The sequence below is a fragment of the Medicago sativa genome, chromosome 5 (genome assembly GCF_051527215.1).
Source record: "Medicago sativa cultivar Bolivia chromosome 5, Bolivia_mono, whole genome shotgun sequence".
In the NCBI taxonomy this organism is placed as follows: domain Eukaryota; kingdom Viridiplantae; phylum Streptophyta; class Magnoliopsida; order Fabales; family Fabaceae; genus Medicago; species Medicago sativa.
The window spans coordinates 6,589,661-6,611,445 of record NC_140753.1 but is presented as its reverse complement, the minus strand read 5'-3'; the positions used below and the strand labels follow the sequence as shown (position 1 = coordinate 6,611,445).

At 31.8% G+C, this 21,785-nt stretch overlaps 2 protein-coding genes and 1 long non-coding RNA gene across 7 annotated transcripts; 1 reads left to right on the top strand and 2 right to left on the bottom strand.

The window, feature by feature from the left end:
* Positions 1-2,965: 2,965 nt before the first annotated feature.
* LOC146919559 (tobamovirus multiplication protein 2A-like) lies at positions 2,966-9,781 on the bottom strand. 2 transcript variants are annotated; one of them, XM_085713002.1, is made up of 7 exons: positions 9,260-9,781; positions 8,751-9,084; positions 7,675-7,774; positions 7,412-7,492; positions 7,209-7,313; positions 4,800-5,012; positions 2,966-3,466 (listed from the first exon to the last, which is right to left on the bottom strand). In XM_085713002.1, the coding sequence occupies exons 2-7, from the start codon at positions 9,011-9,013 to the stop codon at positions 3,359-3,361; spliced, it is 870 nt and encodes a 289-aa protein (XP_085569128.1). In that variant the 5' UTR covers positions 9,014-9,084; positions 9,260-9,781; the 3' UTR covers positions 2,966-3,358. The 2 variants fall into 2 exon arrangements, with proteins under 2 accessions (XP_085569128.1, XP_085569127.1); XM_085713001.1 differs by having other exon boundaries at positions 9,733-9,781.
* On the top strand, positions 4,292-6,425 carry LOC146919560 (uncharacterized). The gene is made up of 2 exons (XR_015011526.1): positions 4,292-4,678; positions 5,915-6,425. It is a non-coding gene; the product is annotated as an uncharacterized LOC146919560 (long non-coding RNA).
* An 8,793-nt stretch (positions 9,782-18,574) lies between the features above and the next one.
* Positions 18,575-21,476, bottom strand: LOC146919558 (small ribosomal subunit protein bS16m/bS16c-like). 4 transcript variants are annotated; one of them, XM_085712998.1, is made up of 4 exons: positions 20,388-21,476; positions 20,043-20,256; positions 19,713-19,927; positions 18,575-19,061 (listed from the first exon to the last, which is right to left on the bottom strand). In XM_085712998.1, exons 3-4 carry the CDS (start codon positions 19,889-19,891, stop codon positions 18,848-18,850), a joined length of 393 nt encoding a protein of 130 aa, XP_085569124.1. In that variant the 5' UTR covers positions 19,892-19,927; positions 20,043-20,256; positions 20,388-21,476; the 3' UTR covers positions 18,575-18,847. The 4 variants fall into 4 exon arrangements, with proteins under 4 accessions (XP_085569124.1, XP_085569126.1, XP_085569123.1 ...); XM_085713000.1 differs by having other exon boundaries at positions 19,713-19,923; positions 20,388-21,329; XM_085712997.1 differs by having other exon boundaries at positions 20,043-21,476.
* Between the last annotated feature and the right edge of the window lie 309 nt (positions 21,477-21,785).

The window sequence follows — 21,785 nt, the reverse complement described above, 5'->3', positions numbered from 1 at the left end:
TAAACTTTATTTTATTTCTTCTATTCTTTATGGTTTTATATTTTTAAAATGCCTTCTATATTTGTTTATATTTTGGATGCAAGCTAGCAACTAAGCATATTTAAAGAATAAAGATGGTGATAGGTTTTCAAAGGTTTAAAATCTCTCAAAATTATTATATGTTTGAATTGACGGTGTTTGATGGAATTACGATGTATAACGGAGATTTTAACAAAAACTACATTTTAAAGGTTCAACAAATTCACCATTAATTTAAATATGTTATCATATTAAATTTTAGACAGTTTTAGAAAAATACTCGTATGAAGACTTAGAAGTGTGTTTGATGAGACTTGACACCAAATTCACCTAAACTTTTAAATATAATAAAAAAATGAAAAATCAAATGTGAAAAGAAAGATTAGACAAGAAAATGAAGGTGTGACAACAGCCAACTCGTCACTGCTAAGCAAATCCACAAAAAAGGGGATCTATATCTTCACCATTATAGATTCCTAATAAGTTTGTGAACATTAGTTAATCCCCTCTTGCAATAAAGAATCACATAATATATGATTAAATTAAATTAAATAGCTAAATATAAGAATTAGTAGACTAAGTGGAAGGAAGTTTAAATAAATTGCAACCATATGGTTTTCAGATTGAGTTGCGTAAGTGAGTTTTAGTTGCAGAATAAATATTGCATCATGCATTGTAATGTATCATGCACTTATTCTACATGGACACCACCATATATATGGTGAAGGTTTCATGCAAAAACTAATTAAATGGGTTGACGAACGCGTCCATATAAAAAATAATACTGATAACATATAACATGCAAATGCAATATAGTATTATGGAATGTAAAGTTTTGTGCATAATGTACGTACGCAGAAAGGGAAATTGTGTTTATTTAGAATTAGAATAATAACCGAAAGAGGTTCCAGAGGCTTCTTATGGAACATATTTAATTAATCAATTCATAAAGAGATTTATTTTTTTTAATCAATTCATGAAGAGATTTATTTGACGGCATAACATCGTCAACTATAACGGGAATTTGCTTCTTACACTGGACCGTCATTCCCAACTTCTTGAAATTATTATTGATTGATATTGATAACTTTTGGCACACTTGTTTTTTTCTTTTAACAAAATAATTTGGTAAAGTCCTTGCTTCTTTGTTTTTGATTTGTCATATGATAAAAGCAATGTCATGTTCCAACTTCCAACTAAACATTTAAACTGGGTGCTACTTTTCATCATGTACATTCAAACGATATAAATTGTTAAGTAGTAGAAAGAACAATCTTATACGGCTAATTTTGATCAATGAATTAGCCACTAATAAAAGTCGTACAGTTGAGAATTTGATTCTCAATTTGTCGTAGGCATTACATGAATTATTTGATGTTTATCTAATAACCTGGGTTAGTTAATAGGATTGGTTTAAATTTTGTATGCAAGTGAATTTTGCATCCAAGACTTTATAACCTAATATTTATTTTTAGGTTAATTTCTATAATATATTTACAACTATCTACTACTTGATTCCTTCAAAAAAAAAAAAAAAAATTATCTACTACTTGATATGATTTTGTTGGATGTACATGTAAAATAAGTTTTATTTGGTCTGTATATAGAACTGAAAATTCTTACGTATCTTAAAGTTTGATTTGATACTGATATCCCGTAGACAAAATTCATACAAAACTTGATTTTATTTTTAATAAACTAACATGAAAAAATACATGACTATGAATATATACTCAACCAAACTTTAAAGGTGTCTTCATCATATTAAAAATAAAATAATTTGTAGTTTTAATAACCCACTGAAGTGCAAGTTGTCCTTTAAAAATAAAATACTTTATTACAGCAAATAAAAAAATAATTTTACCATTATCCATTGTGCAATTCACGTTATTTTTTTAATAATGCCAAAAATGTTTTTTAATCACAACATGCAAATATACCTTGGTGTCCAGGAAACATATTTTAATTGAGTGGTCCTAACATAAACTACCTCTTCACCCATGGTAGCTAATTATAATTACTTTCCTTAAAAAAAATTAATTACCTGCTAAACATAGTCCTCTATGAGCCACAATCTATGATAGGTACATTCCCATGTTGATTTGTTGCAATTTGCAAATAGCCCCAGCTTATATATAGAGGGATGGCAGGGTCTAGGTAAGGTAGTATGACCCGTCTTCACACCCGCAGTTTAAAAAAAATTATCCATACGTGTCATTCGCATTTTAACTTTGGGTAAAAACCGTCTAGTTGTCTTTAATCTTTTTTTTCTTCTAACAATTAAAAAAAATGGACATCTCTATTATTATAGGTTTTGTGTATAAATGTGTAATTAATGTCACACATTTTAAAAATATGTTCATTTATATCATTAGTTATTACAAAAAAATTAGTAATGGAAATTACCATTTATCTTACCCCGTTTTCTTTCAAACGTGAACAAAGTTTTTCTTTTTCTTTTTTTTTTTGACAAAAAAGTCTTTCTTTTTCTATTTTTCATTCAAAAAACACTTGTGTCGCAAACTAAAATATTGTATTGACTCGCACTTTATTAAACAGTTTTATTTTTGTTAGCAATATTGTGTTGGTTAACATGCTTTGTTATGTTTCCTTATATTGCATCCTCAATTTCCACTGTTGAACATATGTAGTGTCATCCCTACAGTTAGTATTTTTTGGCTATGCAGAAAGAACAAACGAAGATAGAAGGAAAAACTCACCCCAACACAGAAGTAAACGACAAAAAGAAAACACATAATTAGAATTTTTTTTTTTAAGTTTTTTATTTGAAAATGGCGTGTCAAGAGGATAATGATATTATTAGACGATAGTGTAAATTAGTTTTATATTGTCATTATGTATGAACTAATCTATTTGAAATAAGGTTGGATTCATTTAATATTTAAAATTTGTCTATACTCTATTGTAATAATGGGAAACACAGAGATCAAAGAAACTAAATTAATGCCAGCTTTTTAGAATTGGACTAGATTTTTTGTTGCTGCAGAGACTAGAAAAACTAACTCAATCTTTCGGAGACAAAGATAATGATATCAGCATCTAATGACTTTACTACTAGTATCCTAAACTATGAACATAAATAACGCCACAGCCCACATTAAGTTATGATGTCTCACTCTCACAGCACAATATTAACACAAAAATAAACAAGATTTTGTCATGTCAAGAAATAACCCTTTAAAGTGAGAGCTGTACACAAACTCCACAAAAGATATATTTCTCTCAAACTTCCAATCTCAACACCATTGACCACAGAAATAATAATTGGAAGCCAAATCAATGCCATGTGATATGGCTTAGAATCGCAGACATGAAGAGATTACATGATGGTGCAGCGGCTTTTTTCTTCAGTTGGCTGTGAGTTTGCTTGCTGGAACCTTTGCGACTCGGATGGGTTGTACGTAAACTCTGAAGTATCAAGCCCATACTGAACAAGGAGCAGTATTGTCAGACAGTAAAAAACTAAAAATCGCATACAAAGCCATGATCAGCTATGTAACTAAAAAACTATAGTAATGTGTCATTTCTCGAATCATCCCTAACATATTGATCACAATTCAGAGTGGTGAAAAACAGAAAGACTAACTAAATAATACATTTACACTATAGATTGCTAAATAACAGAGCTGGTTGAAAAATGTCTAATGTAAAAAGGATATTCTGTTTTGTGCTTTTTGTGGCATCAGAAAAACATTACATAAAATTCCGGTTAAGGTGTTTAGCCATCCATTTGAGAATTGAGACATCAAATCAATAGAATGGTCTGAATTGAAATCTTCATAAAATCTCACATGAAAATGTATAGACAATGTTATTTCAATGATGCAATATTCTTTCAAAAATGCAATGACATTATAGTCAGGAAACTACTTGCTGAGCACAATGTATGCTCAAGTACAGTAGTTTCAAGTGTGAAAGATTAAATTGTCTGTCATCAAATATGATTCATGGTGTGATATGATATTAATGATATCGCTTAATCGATGTAGTCAGAAATATGACAGTTGTACTATAATCAGGAAACTCAATGAAATGACCATTTATGTGTGTAAGAGGTGAGAGGAATTAGAGTAAATTTTTTAAGTTTTTACAATGTTTGTAAGAACATTTTAAAAGCTAATAATTTGAAAAACAAATAATATATTTCATATTATTATCAAAAGCTGCTTTGAGTATTTCCTTTAAAAAACTATAGATGTATGTAACTGCTTTTTATAATATAAAATGTGTCTTTCATAATTATATTATAACCAAATGAAAAACAATTTCTATCTTATGTAAAATCTATCAAAGTTAAATAGTTTTTTTTTTTTTTGTGCAGAACCAGGAAATCTATCAAAGATTATTTTACTTCAAGTCTAATATCAACATTTCTTCTGGTTGTATGATCATGCTAGGAACTTGGTTATTATTGGGTGCCCATGTACCACACGACTACTATGGGATGCTCGGTGTAGTATTTAAGTGGCCTGGTTCTCCCTCCTTGATCACTAGCTTTTAAGGGAGGGTTTCCCAAGTGCTTAGATATACCAAATTAAAATATATTCCTCTAGTGAGAGCATACTTTTAATTGTACAGAAACAGGAGCATAAGACAGGAAGGCAAAAGTCAAAGCCATATACACACCACACTCACACAAGTATAGTGCTATTTAATGCAATTCTTAAGTAATTTGTATGCATACTTGTTAAGACAAATATATGAAAACCAGCAGAACATAATATCAGATAAAGTGCACTGAAAAATAATAAAGATTGCACCTTCTCCCTCATCCGTGTACTCCATGCATCATTTCTATTTGGGCGTTGGTCCGTTGTCCCAGCAACTGGTAACCCTGATGGTGGACCTGCTTGTCTATTATTGAGCAATGGCTGCCGAACTTGCTGCCTTGGATTAATAAGCTCATCATCACTATCGTAATCTGCTGGCCTATTTACAGCCCTAACAATAAGGGCTAACAAGAAAAGAAGAGCCTGCAATTCGATACACATTCCTTAGACAAAATATAATAAGAACACACCAGATTTTTTGTTTGACAAACATGAAAATGAGCATGTTACATTGCATAAATGTTTAAAGCCTTCATTACATTAGACCCCCCAAGTATACCTCTCTCCTTTTTTTGATGGTGGATAATCAGGGTAGGCAGGGAGAAAAACTAGGTCCACGAGTATATCCTCGTGACTTCATTTCTCTTTAATAAAGAAATGTGAAAAATTGGCCACTAGAGCGGAGTATGCCTAAATCCAGGTCAGGGACTGAAATTCTAGCAACGTTTTCATTGATCACCATTGTACCTCTAAATCTTTTCTAGTGAGACTTATAGTTCATTGTCCCTCTATAGCTATTGGACTATCTTCCATTACATCCAGCCTCCTTACCGGTACTTCTGTCGGTTTCTCTGTATATTTCCAAACTACGCAAGAGAATACCCTTTCCTTATACTAATACATGATAGAGCATTATGACAATGACAGATCCATACGACCTCACCTAAAGGGAAAAGGCTTTGTTTGTGCCGTTGTCATTGATGACTGTCAAACAACTCAAATAAAATTATTAACCAAGATGGTGTTAATAATCAATTCATTTCCCTTGTTTTTCTGCTCTCAAAAGTTTTCTATCAATAAAAAAACCAGTGCATTCTCCTCATCAAGATTTCAAGCATTCTAAGTATATTAATTGCCCAATCCAATTTGAAATTGAAAGCTCGGTTTTAATCCTAGGAGCTTCGATGGGTACATGCACACAAATTGACAAATTGTTATTCACATTGTTAATATGCGATTCTACGAGAAAATTTGGGTGATTTTAATTAATGTTCAAGTTTTTTATCCTAACTTTGATCCATTTACATTTACCCTTATTGCTGTAGAATTGATGAACTTAGTGGTTGTTGAAAATACTTGGATAAAAGGGTTCACTTTTGGGAGTTTCAAAGCAAGAAAGGCTTGTTTCCGGTTTCGGTATGATTGAGGAGGGTGTGATATTTTGAGAATTCAAGATCCAACACAAAAACACCTATGGCACATGCTTGTATCCTGAAGCACAGTTTATCGTATTTTTTGCCACAATTATGTTAGTCTTCAGCATAACGATACTACTTTTGCGACATTATTTTGGGAAATATACTCATCCTTTCAACTATAAAAGCCTCCGTCAATGTTCAAACACGAGATGCACAGTTTCATACCACCTTCCAGCCTTCCCTGTATTCTTTGGGATTCACTCTCCCGCTCCAATATGATTTCCACAGCATTTACAAGTGAGAGATAGAGTTTCTTTACTGCATTTGAATATCATTCCTTTCAAAAAGGAATTCTTAGTTTGGTTTTTTATTGTATTATGGATTTTCTTATGGTTTTAGTTCTTGGTTTGGTTGTCTCTTTTACTATGTGCAACGAAACCTATGGCGAGCATAGCACTGTAGTAGGTCCTACATTATGAACTTTGGATCCTATATCTATAAGAATGGTCATTCTTTACTTAGCTAATTATTTGTCTGGCAACTGGAATTAATGGAACTGTAAGGAAAACTGAATCCTTCATTTTCAATCATTATCAAATTAACAAACTTGTCGGTGCTTTATGCTTTTCTTGATTGTTAACCTTGCATGACCATTGGAAATTTCAGACTGAAAAATATTATTAACATTGAATGAACATTAGGTGTACAATACACCAAATGGTGGGACCCCTTCCCGGACCCTGCATATGCGGGAGCTCTAGTGCGCCGGGTTGCCCTTTATTGAATGAACATTAGGTGTCAATAGCATTAGAGTAGGTGAAGGAAATTTGATAAGAAAAACACAAATTATAGAGAAAGGGAGTAATACCTTAATGATTGCATGTGTGAAAATGAATGCCCTAGGTTTGCATAATTAGACCTTTCTTTCTGAATGTTTTGGTTATCTTGTTTTCTCTCTCTTATCTTTCTTATTAAATTTTAATTCTTATTTTTAAGTCATTTTCATAATCTTCAACAACCTATTTATTTGTCTAAAGAGCATACGGGTTTGTTAAAACTAGTACTTATCAACCAATATTCATGGGATGATATTTTGGTACTTCTATACTTTCCCTTAGCAGCAAGCGGGACAAAGACGCGTGTATGAATGCAAAGCAACATTGATTTCTTTTAAATGCCAATCAAACAACTTTTTGTTTACCTCAAAGATGACAATCCCAAGAGCAACCCATCTCACAATATCCCAATTCTCTCTGAGAAACCCATATATCATATCAAAATCTCCAGTTTTATCTGTTGGAATTTCCTGGAAAGAAAAAAAAAAAAAAAAAAAAAAAAAAACTGTAAGATGACCCATATACCTTCAATTTCAGATCATAAATTACCATGGAGAATTTTACTTACTTCTTTCCAGCTTTTGTCAAAGAATAGGTAGGCTGCACATCCCAGCTCTACCAAGATCAACAGTGCCACTAAAATTGAATACTTTGTTCACTTAAGGAAACTTCCAATAATTCGTTTAATGATTAATGCATGTATATATGCACACAAAACGTCACATACAAAGGGAGAGTGAAAGAGGAACTTCACTCATTTTTTATATTAATTGAAACTTGTGTGGCCATGAAATATTTTTGGATTTAGCATAAGACGTTTGATAAGGATACACAAATCAGGCAGCAACCATTCCGTGTCGTAGCTCCAATACAACCAAAACAAGAAACAATGAAGAGAACAGCTCCGACACCAATAAATAAGTAAATAAACCTGCCAAACATGAAACATGCAATTAAAGTGAGACAGTACTGGATGGTTTTCGTTAACTTCATCCTATACAAACAATATGCATACGTATCAAGAATTACGACAAAGTGAAAGGAAGGCAATTCATACTGATATTATGAGTTGAACATTGGCAGATTAGAATATAAATGTAAAAAGTCAGCCATGAATGATAACAAATAAAGCTTTAGGATCATAAAGCCTCGTCAATTTACAGTAATGACAAATACAAGGACAAAATACTACATATGGTATTTTATCAGTAATTTACTTTCTCTCAAGCAAATACATCAAAGTAGACTGTAAATCTTAGAAACATGTGTAGAAAAAATAAGGTTCAATTCAAATTCACTTTTTGTGTACCATTCTAGGAAGTGTATAAAGCAAGTTTGTTTAAAGTTTCTTTTCTTAAACAAAAGGCAACAATGATGATTAATGCACCAAATAACGAAATAAGCTTAGCCTTTAATTTTACATAATGAAGCCCTAGTTATTACTTAAGCACAGATCTACAGTAGCATTCAAAAGTTACACCGTTTAACCCTTACGGGCATGACCAAATCCAAGCATAAAAATATGGCATCAAACTGAATACACATAGTGGCCATGCCTCAAAAGCTAATTGATGAGAGAAGTTGATTCTTAAGTGTCTATGGTATAAATTCCCAATTACATTTTAGCCATAATTTTTCTGAAGCAAGTTAGTATTATTGTTAACTTAATAACTATGGATTTTATCATATACAGTCATTAAAGAAATGTATTCCAATCTCTTAGAGGACAATAATGTTTAGTCAACATCAACATAACTCAGATTCAAACTAGATAACATATACCAAACTAATGCAGCAAAATATAACAAAAAACAAAACCTTTTACGAGTCAAAGAAGTAATCAATGATACACATAACACAATGATATGCCCCAAAAATGGCAGGAAAAGAGCAGTAAGCAAGCATACCAAGCCTTAGGCAATTTGTCAAAAAAGTTGTCAGATAGAGACACAGCCAAAAGCATCGGCCGCCCAAATTGAATTAGAGCACTATCACCGCTGACCGGAGAAATATCTGGCGTTGGAGAAATGTCGGGTTTATCGTCATCAGAAGTCTTGGCGAATGCAACCAGCAAATAGATCCCATAACCCACAATAGCCAAACCAGTCACGGTCAATATGAAGTTTAAAAGCTTCAAAAGGCACTCCCAGAAGCCTCTACAACACACCATCTTTCTCTAACTGTGGTTTAATCCCTCAACCAAAATTTAAAAGGTAGTTCAAAGCCCTCTATATATGTTTTCTGCATAAACAAACATTTCCATTATTCAATGCATATCAGTCGTAAATCGAAACTATCAAAACATGGATAAGACCTGCTAATCAAACAAATTGAACTTTGAATAGTTAAGCTAACCTCAATTTGTAGACGGAAATTAATAGCAATAATAATTTAGGATGCGTTTGGAAGAACTTACTGTTTATTTGGACTTGTGAGTTATGAGATAAGCACTTGTGCAAGTTTTCGGCAGAATTTGTGAGAATTAGCTTATTTAATCTTATATTATAGTAAAAGCACTTTAAGACTGTCTTAGAGAGCGTATGAAAACAGCTTATGAAAATTCCATAAACTGTTTTCGGCTTATTTCCATAAACTCTCAGGGATAATTTCTGAAAATAGCTTATATTAAAACAGTTTATTGTATGGTTTGTTATAGAGATAGCTTCTACAGAAGCAGTTATGTTTTAAGCACTTAATTAAGTTATTTATCCAAACAAGGTTCATAACGTGTCCTCAAAATTGATCATAATAAGCACTTAATTCAACAAGAAGTGCTTAATTAAAAAAAATGATTGATGATTGAAATATAAAAAATGAATAAACAGAATGCAAATTAAACCTAAAAAACAATGAAGTGAAATGTTGATGAGTGAGAAGTTAGTTACTTACAGAACGAATCGATGACCGTTTTTCCTTTCTTTTTTTTTTTCTTTTCTATGAAGCTTCGTTCCTTTGTTCCTTCCTTTATTACTGTACAAAATTCAATTCAAATAAAAAAACAAGAGAAGAAAATAACAACAATAAAACGATAATAAAGTGATTGTGCTACGTGCCACTCTGTCATTTGTTATTGCCACCGGCCAACTCTCTAAATTTGACGTCATCCACTCACCTTTTTTTTTTATTTCTTTTGAGGGATAATACTCTTCGATATTTTACATAAACAAATTTGGGGCAATTGTTCATTTTTTGAAATTCCAAAATAATTTTTATTATGCAATCTGTTAGATAGTTTTGACGTTAAAATAGTTTTTTCACGTTGATAATAATCTTTTTTATAAGGATCAGTATGACAATAAGTAAATATTTATGAAAATTAGTATGATAGTAGGTATATTGAAGACTGATATGACAGTATTAGGTTTAATAGCAGTTTTAGTCCCCTAACTTCTACAAAGTTGCGATTTTGACCTCCTAAGAAAAAAACTACAAAACTGCCACAAGTGCAAAACTTAGGGGGCGGTTTTGTAGTTTTTTTTAGGGGGCTAAAACCGCTATTAAGCCACATTATTAATGAAATATTTTAACGTAGGAAAATGTTTTAATTAATAAAGTGTACAATCAAAGACTATTTTAAAAATAGTTAGAGACTATTGTTCTACTCGTTGCCAAAATTACTATTACCCCAAACAAAATTGGTTCATGTATGTAAAAGGCTAAAAATGATAGATTATCTTCCTATGTCCCTTGGTATAAACTCCCTTGACCAAAAACACAAATATTATGAAAAATTGATAGTGTAATTAATATATATATTTTGTGCGTGAATGTTATTAAATTGTTTTTTGTTTTATACTATGGATATTTAATTTTGACTTTTCATATTCTAAAATAAGTTGCTAGTATTATTAATTAAGGTTATCTTTAGAAAAAAAATAAATGTACATAGTAATTTGTATATGAGCTTATATTTAGGAACAAGACTTTTTTTTAAAAAAGTACTTAAGGGTATTGTTTAAGGAACACGCAAAAAGAAACTTTGTCTTGAAAATACAAATGAAACACATGTAAAAATCATAACTACACAATTTTCAATATAAAAACTACTACTACTTATAAATGCTTAAATAAAGTCTTAAGGACACTTGTTAGCATTTCTCATATAAAGAGTCTTGCTAACAAGTGTCGTAATAACATTGTTTTTAGGGGAAGTAAATATTACTCCCTCCGTCCCTATATCTAACCAGTCATTTGACTTTATTTTTGTCCTTAAATCTAAACCCCTTTTCAAATTACTAGATGCATTTATTATTTTTTTTCTAAACGTACCCCTAATTAATACAACTAACTTGTTTTGAAATTTAAAAAGTCAAATTTAATACATATACAAACAAAGGACAATATGGTAATATTAACACATAAAACAGACATAATAATTACATTGTCAGCTTTTCTTAAGAAATGTGAAAAAAAACAAAGGGAGGTTACATTAAAGGACGGAGGGAGTAGCATGCACTACTTCCGTCTCAAAATATAAGCAAAAAACTCAAACCACACTTATTAAGAAAACTAAAACGTAAGAATGTGGAGTATAATTTTTTAGGGTTTTGCTAACCAATGCCCTTAGGGCAATGGTTAAGGAATCAAAAAAGGAAATAATTGTGAAATTTCATGTAGAAAAAGTTGCTTTTTAATATTTCAATAAGTTGAATGAACAATTTCCAAAATAAAGTTACTACTTTAAGTTTCTTATCAAGTGCCCTAAGGGCACTTGTTAGCATTTCCCAATTTTTTATATTGTTTTTAATAAGTTTCATGGGGAGATGGAAAGATGTAAAAATAATTTTCATTGGCTATTTGTTATGGAGAAAATGGAAGAGAAAGAAAATTAAATGTAGTTTGCATTTAATTTCATGAGAATAAGCAAAAGTTTTTATTGCAAAGGATGATTTAAAAAAAAAACTAAATAGAATAAAAATTTATCTTTTTTGCTTACATTTTGAGATGAAAAAAGTGAATTCCCTTTGCTTATATTTTAGAACGGGGCGAGTACTTTGGAGAGGACCTATTAAAAAGGTTTTTTCAATTTAAGGTTTTTTGGACGGCTAAACATATAATGACAAAAAAAAAAAAAAAAAAACGACCACCAACAAGCATCGGATAGTAAATCGTTCAAATGTTTCAATCCAACCAACCACTGGTCAACAAAGATTTACCAAATTTCAAACAGCATGTCCTCTTTCAATCTTAGTAACCAACCACCTTGTAGTCCAATACTCCTAACGAGGCATAACATAATGCACGTGAGATCAAGAGACCAGATGCTAACATGATGCAGCACCTATGAAGCCCGGATACTCCAAAATGGAGACGTACCCGTACCGGATACGTATCGGATACCGATACTCCACGGATACTCGCGGATACGCACCCACGAAGTATCCGAATTAATTATTTAAAGTTTTAAAAAATATTTTAACGGATACTTATACGATACTCCGCAGATACACAAGGATACTTATAAGATACTTCACAGATACGTATCCTAGAAAAAGATGAAGAGTAAAAAAGTGAGACGATGATGTAAACCTTCAGTGGAGATATATATGATTCAATTTTAGATATGCATCACTAGAATTGTTTCTCGATGAACCGCTTAAAATTATACTTCTTGTGAATGAAGGTAACGAGAGAGAGATGATTCAGTTAATCAATATTAGATAAAATTTGTGTTGAGTTCTTTTAATCAATGTTTATTTTCTTCAAGTATTTTACATACATATAAGTTTTAGTATAAAAATTTTGTTGACGTATCCTAGCCGTATCGTATCCTAAATTTTGAAAAATTTGCGTATCCGCGTACCCGTATCGTATCGTACCCGTACCGGTATCCGTATCTGGGCTTCATAGTGCAGCACTGTCTTCAAATCATTTCTTGGGGGGGGGGGGGGGGGGGGGGGGGTGGGGTCCTGAAAGAAATCAATATTCAAGTGCTTCTTATGCTTGGCCTTTTTCAGCATAGAAATTTTTTGTGAATAAGCTAAACTTTTAGACACCTACTATTTGCACCCTCATTTATACTACTACCTCTCTTTTATTAAAAATCTCTATCTAATAGCTATCCATCCAGAATGTGGAATAATATGCCATCAAGATGTACACTTCCAAATAAGAAAGTGACCATGTCATCTAAGTGTTTGGTTATTTTAATTTTGAATTAGTATATCTATTGTTAGTCTCAATTATTTGATCACCATTATTGGATTGAATTTGAGATTTTTATTACATTATTATTAAGCCCTGGTGATAGTGGGTGTATGTGGATGAATATTTTATGGGAATTATTATGATGAATGAGTCCCTTCATATAACTCAATTAAAGAAGAGGACTAACCTCTTTTCATTAGTTAAAGTGTAATTGTCATATTAAGACTACACACGTTTTCATCACTAGTGGAATATGGTTTCTCTCTTCTCTCTCACACACATTAGAATAATTGCAGACCGGTGATCATTGGTTCATTGTTATCTGCATGTTCAGGTAATTCTAAACTCTAATGTTTATAGTTAGAATTATTATAGGATCATGTTTACAATTTAGAATTAGATATTGTTTTCTTCAACAAAGAAAAAAAAAAGAATTAGATATTGCTTTATCAGTTTAAGTGCTATCACTAAGTGGACTACATATGAGAGACACGCATTGGATTTTAAACCTAAAATGAAATATTTAGATTTTACTTAATACTTCCCCACTTATCAAGCTGGTATATAAATTATAAATTTATAGTTTTTAGTTATCTATATGTGAAAATTATCATGATATATATATATATATATATATATATATATATATATATATATGTGGTAAATATTTATTTCAAATATTTCGTACTCGATGTAATTTCTTGAAATTGGCTCTAGACCTTGAGAAACGGTTAGGATTTGTTGAAATAACAATTTTGCGTCAGACATAGATACACCTTCTAGGAAGACTATGTTAAGGACGAAGAATTGTGAGGGATAGATGTTGGATAAAAGGAAAGAAAAAGAACATAGAAGTATGTTTATATTACGAGGTAAGCTCTAAGTGTTGTCAAATGAGAGGTCAAAAACATTGATGTTCAATACAAGCCATTGATATCTTGTTCAATAATATTTTGTCTATGATTATATTGTATGTGATGTTCAATCCATGCAAGAGACTTTTTGTATATAATAATATATATTGTATAATCTACAAATAAAGTGTTTCATACATACATAAAAATAAAAGTGCAGGACTAATATTAAACATAAATAATAAGGAGATGTGACCAAATAGGTATACAATTGAGCGCAATAGAAAAGGTGGATAGAAGAACGCATTAGTGTTGGTCTTTCTTTTAGCAATAAAAGTATTGAAATAAGTAATAGAATTTGCAATACATACATTTATTATATGTTTGTGACTAAAACAGTTTTATTGTTTTCTTCTGCTTGTTCTGGAAAAGAAATTGAAAGATCAAATTGTAAAATTGTAAACTTAAGTAATACAATTAGTTTTCAACTTTACTCGTAAATGCATATACATTGACCATTCATGCATAATGACACCCCCTCATAGGAACAATGATTACTTGAGCAATCAGAGGTATCGGTACAATTTTTAGCTGAAATATAAGAATATAAGAATAAAAGAATGTTATTGAAAATGGTCAAAATATTATGTATGAGGTCAATTTGAAAACTTGAATACAATGAGAAAAAGGCTTACCATTGGCATTGGTAACAACAAGAAATAGAGAAATTAAAATGAACATAGTATAAACAAACTTAGTATTTTTAGTCATATTTGTTTTCCTATGAATGTAACGAATAAATATTGATTCAACAACTTTGTACATTATAAACAAAAACTCATGCTCTATTCACTTTGTACAACATAAATGTCTCTTAACTTATTTTGTATATCAAATGCCTCTTAAGTATATTGATATGTTGTGTTTACCCCTTTAGCTCACACAATAAATTACTTGATATATGCGATAATCTCACGTAAAAATATTGTTAGTCATTTGAGTTCATTATCTCTTTTTATCGACATTTTATTATTATTTGTATTTCTATTTATCCTTTCATGATTTATAAGCTCCAAAGTGTATTTTTAAGGAATCACGTTAACTCATTTGTAGAGCAATTATATGCTACTATTTAAATTATTGAATTGATTAGCTCTATATTATGCAGAAAGATGAAAAAGATTACAAGTTCAATTTTTGGATCACATACAAATCAAAATAATAAGTAATATATATTCTTTACTATGTAAGGTAAGATAAGGACGACCAAATCATTTGAACAGAAACATGGTTGGTCTGGTTTGAGATAGAAAAAAGGATATGTGCCATGAATTCAAATTTAAATGAGTGATCGGCCAATCATGGGAATAATAAGGAAATGATGGATTAGAATTTGTATCCATATAATCATATAGAAGATGAGAGAGGATTAAATTGGAGGAAGAAGCCTTACATGAGAAAGAGAAATAGAAAGAGCAGCAACACACATAAGAATATTTTGGAGACTTTGGGATTACTTGGAGTTGGAGAAAAGTGTCTCAATTTTAAAGTAAAAATGCATCTCCTTATATATATTATATAGAATTGAATGAATGCTTATTAGTGTAGTGACCATGTCATGCACGATTGTAAATTTGCTTAGTAGATAACTATAAAAAATAAATAAGCTCTAAAAAAACTATAAAAAAATAAATAAATAATTTATAAAAATATATGTAGAAGATAAATAAAAATTTATGATCAAATCGACACAAATTTAATTTTAAAAATAATCAAATAAATATCAATTTAAAAGAAGAAGAAAAAAGTTAATTATGTATAATAAGAAATTGGTTTATTTAAGGTTTGGTAATGTCCATTTAGTTCAAATAAAAAAGATGTAGTAGTTGCTAAGTGATAAAAAGGTGCACTGCACTATAAGTAACATTTTTAAGTCTTACATACCCTATTCCTCCACGAACTTTCTAGTAAATGGCATTCAATGTTAGTTCAATGATCATGTAGAAAAGAAACTCAGTCTAAAACTTAACCTCGTTCTCTTGAACTTTAACACGCTACTCACACTTAAAAAATCAGCCATTGTTTTTTTATGGAAGCTTTTTCACCTGCAGAACCATTGCAATTTCTTGAGCAGTTGAGCACAAGTATCTCTGACAAAATTGTGTACATTGCAGCCATAGAAAAAGAGAGAATAAAATTGAGCATGGAACTGCATGCAACAATTATAATGCTACGTACGTAAAACATAACTAAACTTTAGATTATTGAATACTTTGCTGTTCAAGTTTCAACTGACAAGAAAGTATGACGTTGGTCATTGATTTCAGAACTCAAAAACAGTTCCCTGTTGATATTGCACTCTACGACTACTTTGAAGAGGTACCAGAGAACAGGAAGACCTGTGCAAGTAAAAGGACCTAAGTGGTACAAAGCAAATAACATACACCTGGCATTTCAGGGAGGCTCCGCTCCACTTATTTTTGGGCGGTGCTGATTTTTTTGTTCTTTGAAACCTCATTTGTTACAGAGCAACCAGCCTGCACTACACTTCATTTTGTCTCGTAACAAAAAGAATCCGTCATGAATGATCCTTATCCTGAGGCAAGTCAAATCCTATAACTACAACAACTACAGACCATTTTTGGTGTATATCTGTTGTCAAAGTGGAAAAGCGGCGCAGCGCGGGAGCGGTGCGTGTAGTGGATGCTATTTTGTGGCGCAGACACTAATATATTTAATACTAAAATACCATATATACCTTAAACATTTACTTAAAATTCATAAAGTATTCATAATTCATGAAGTTAACGTTTCAAAAATTACAAACTACCCTTAAAACAATTTAAAGTAATGGGCAAAATTGTCTTTTTACGGGGTGTGTGCAGCGGCCGCTTTGGCAGCATTGACTCCGCCCCGCACTGCTGAATAGCGGACCGCTTTGACCGCTATTCACATACGACACGCTCCATCGCAGCTAGGAGCGGCAGGCTGATTTTTTCTTCTATGCTCCGTTATAGCGGGTGGTGCGACCGCTATTGACAACATATGTGACCTTGAAAATTGAAAGTGTCATTTATTTTTGGAGTTTTTTTTTTTATTAAACAAGTCAATTAAGTAAGAAACTGTGATTATTTTGTACTACTTCCATCCCTAGATATTTCCAAGTGCATTAATTAATTTTTTTTTTAAGAAGTGCATGAATTAATTATTACCAACATGCCTCTATTTATTATATTTTTTTTTTCATCAATCAACATTAAATATTATGTTGAAAATATACATTAACTCTCTTTTAAAGGATAGAATTGTAAAAAAATACAGTAGTAATTACAAACAAATTTATCATCAATTTTAATTTTTTGAATTCCCATTATTTTTTCAAAAAGTCCATGTAATTAGGGACGGACTACAGTTAAAACTCTATAAATTAATAATGTCAGGACCGGAGAAATTTATTAATTTATCGATAAATTAATAAGTATTAATTTAAAGAGTTTTTAAGTAATTATATTGTACATACCAAACAAAAAGGCAAATTAGTCTATGCCTCTTAGAATTACGTTGCAGCGAACCTTGGGACTCAACGTAAATTAGTAACTACTGTGTTCATATGCATTGGAAATCAATAATGACTTTTGAAGTATAGTAAATGTAAACAAGAGGAACAAATGTGTTCAATGTATTCTTAATATATTTTTTTTCAGTTTCTATGAATTATTAATTTATGATTTTCTTGGGACCGAAAATTATAAAGGGATCTCCCAAAAAATTATTATCTTATTATTTTATCGAGTTTTTCAATTATTTACATTGGCCCAAGTCGGGACCGGACAAATTTATTATTTTAGAGAGTTTATTAATTTACTGAGTATTAATTCAAAGAGTTTCTACTGATTATGGCAAATCCTTCAAAGATTAAATTCATAAATTCATAATATAGATTCAATCCGTTTGGTTCTTAATTTTGTATGTGTTCATGGGAAATTCAAGTAGTACAATAAGTGCCTAAAAAAAACACAAGAAAGTTGGAAAGGAAAATAAAAAGTAACTAGTAGTAACAAGGGAAAACCAACTTAAAATTGTTGGTCAAAACATGCAGTACTGTCAAAAGTATATTCACTTGACAGTGATCAGCCTTCCTATTGTATAAAAAACGAAAAGCACAAACAAACAATTGTCGAGAGTGGTGCAAAATAAATTTCTCAGGATATACAGAACATGAGTTAAATAGGATGGCAGATATAATTATGAAAAGTTGAGGGTGCACACCCTCGTGTAGGAGCAGCTCCGCCCCTGCTCAATACTAAGTCAGTTCTCGCATAGACATGTTTGAATGCAATTCCTTCCTATTTCCTACGGGTCTAAACAACAAGATTAAACTAATTCAAACGAAGATTGTGCCAACAATAATTTACAGTAATAATCAATTCATAATAACCAAAATGGTGAGACCCTTTTTCGAACCCTGCATATCCGGGAGCTTTAGTGCACCAGGCTGTCCATTTTATTAATCAATTCATAGTAGAATAGATGAGAATTCCAATAAATAGCTCTACCCAACAAATTATTGCAACAGACAAAACCAATATGCATCAACAGAAAAAGCCATACAAGACTTAATATATGCTAATTCTTAGGGTTGATTTGAAGCCTTAACAAATAAAATACAACAAGGAACACATACTATTAATTGCCACTTAAGTAACCAAAACAACAAAGAGCACCACAAGTTAGCATGAACAACTGAACAAACAGTTTCAACAAATGCATTCACAGCAGAAACAGTATACACGGATTATATTTCAAAATCCTGCATCTTCATCACCAAATAACCAACCAGGAGTACAGTACAGGAAATTTAAAATCAAACTAACTACATTCGCTACAGGTTCACGAAAACAAAATATAAATGAACAGCAAGATAATCTACCAATTGAAATCAATGGCTTCAAATTCCAACTTATTCTTCTTCTCTTAAAGACAGCAATGAAAAACACAAGATTTCAAGGGTTTTCGGTTACAGCAGTGTCACCGTTGTTGGAATTAGGAGGCTTCTGTTGACCGATGATTCGCCCGGTTAAAGCATCAACAGGACGCATGTCACGGGGTCCTCCTTTACGCGCCATGGCAACAGTCAGCGGTGGAGGAAGTAACCCTGCTCGAAACAGAAGACGCTCAACGGGATTTGAAGGTTGAGCTCCAACAGAAAGCCAATACCTAAAACATAAAGAAGAAAAACAACACTATCAGACAAACGTGAATGGATCCTCTTGTGTGTATCTTACACATGGAAGAGTTAAGTGTGATCTCTAACCATTCACAAAGAGAAAGAGAGAGACAGACAGAAACACACGAGGAATTTACAACAACAACAACAACCAAGTCTTATCTCACTAAGTGGGGTCGGATACATGAATCAAATTATGTTCTATCATATACCATATTTCGATCCAACATGAGGAATTTAAATGGAACAAATTTGAATGGTGAGATGTCACACTTTAGTATCTCATGTGTAAATAACACATGAGAGAATTGGCATAAAAAAAGTGTTAGTTAGCTATGAAGCACTTACATAGACACCAGACACAACACAACACTAACATATTGACATATGTAATAATTTGAAAAAATGAATTAATTGAATGCAATCACATAGCTCAGTATTGTGTCAGACACCAGACACACATTCAATCAAAAGGTCATATGGAAGCACCGACACATACATCATGTACTTACATAGACACGTCGACATCAATGATAATTTGAAAAATTATTTAACTGAGTGCAATCAGAAGTGTTAGTGTCATGACGGGAACTGACGAGTGTGCTTTCCATTTCTATCAGTATTAATTAATGACTACTTACTTGACTCTATCAAAGTTGATACCCATTCTTTTGCCACCATCTTGACCAGGTAAGGGATTATAGTAACCAAGAACTTCGAGGTGCTTTCCGTCTCTTGGAGATCTGCTATCAGCAGCCATAACACGGTAGAATGGCTTGTTTTTGCACCCTAAACGTGAAAGTCGAATTCTAACCACCATTTTACCCTAAAATTCAACCTCTTTTCTTCTATCTATCTGTGTCATGTTTGCAATAGCACGAATCAATGAGTGAGAAGTTACTTACAGATATCGAATGGCAACACATGAAGTGAAAAAATAGCCTTTGAGAAATCGAAATTGAAGAACTTACTTGATTGGAAGAAGAAAACGAAAATGAAGGTTGAGTGAGTGAGTGGTCGAGATATAGAGCGGTGGTCTTGGCCGTGAGAGATGTGATCGCCGGCGGAAATGAATGAGCAACTCCGGCTATTTGAGTGAGTGGTCGGGATATAGTGCTTGTTTAAATTTAGAAGCCAGAGAACAGTGGTGGATCTTGCTCAAAATATTGGAAAGAGCAGAAAGTACTGATTACAAAATTATAACTGAAATTCATAAAACTCGTTGATATTTTCGTATGTTTAACTATTCAGTTGCTCTTAGAAAATGCACAAATCAATTACTAATAACATAAAGCAGCAAGAAATTCAACATAAACCTTGATGCCAAGAATGATGCTCTATTTTTCAGCACAAAGAAACTCAATTGCATATTGCCTCACAACTTGACACCTATTCAACACCATTGAGATTCTTGCCAACATCTTCAATATAAAGTCTTGCTAAATTGCTAATCGGCTAGATAAAAAGAGACATACAATACAATTATACTAGAAACCCACGTAACAAAGAGAGACACCAAGAATTGGGGATCCTTTAATTCATTTATACTCCATCAAACTGCTACACTACATTTAGAAACTGATTTTGTAAGGTGGTAACCCACTGTTTGTTCAAATTCAGATGCAAATTCCACACCAATTTTCTCAACATAGCAATATTGGTATATCTAGACTTTTTACAGCTTAAACCTTCCAATTAAAGAATCATATTAACTGATACAAAACACAAGAAAACAGAGCATATTGCGTAGAAAACATAGCACAAGAAAGAAAGAAAGGAAAAAGGATCAAAACGGAAAAACAACAAAAGGGAAACAAACCACAAACTTGACGAGAGATACCATGAAATTTCTAATTCCTTGCTTTGAGGACTTGTGAACTATATGAAAATTAGGGTTTATCTAAAATAGGGGGAAACTAAAATTTGTTGCAGAACCTTAAAATCGATCCTTTCAACCTATAATCTAACCGTAAAATAAATAAGAATAACAAAGAGAGCAAACACTAGTATTAGTTTATGAATTTGATATTTGATATTTAAAGTAAAAACTAGTTTTAGTTTATAACTTTATAATTTAGATCCTAGTCACTTTACTAAAAACTACAGAATAGATAGCAAATAATCAAAAATGGATTATTTCAAAATTATAAAGGATAAAAATGTGAATAAACGATCCTAATTTTCATTTGATTCATTCAAATTTTAAGCATAAAAAGATGTAAAACATTATCTAGAGATAGATGGCTGGATAGATAATCTTGTTCTTAAAGATTGCTACAAACTAATATATCCTAATCCTAAAGGTGCATCTCTCAAATAAACATGAGCAGAGTATTAAAATTTCAATAAAAACTACTAGCTTTGGGGAGATTTAGTAGGCAAACAACGGAGCACCGATTCTTCACAATGAAGACATGTCTACTGTCGGGTATTTGTTGATATCCAACACCACCATGACATTGACACGCGTACTAAATTACACTTACTCACTTCCACTTTCTCTAATGATGAGAATTCTGCTCTTCTCTCATCACGTTTTTGCTCACTCCCAACCAAACTTTTCAAAATACTTACGCGTGAGTTAACAGATGTTTTTTAATGTTTAACATCTGTGTGAGTTAACTCAAGTGCTCATTCTAGAGTATTTTGGATTTAATGTTTAACACATGCGTGAGTTAACTCAAGCGAGTGTTATATCCAGCGTGAGTTAACTC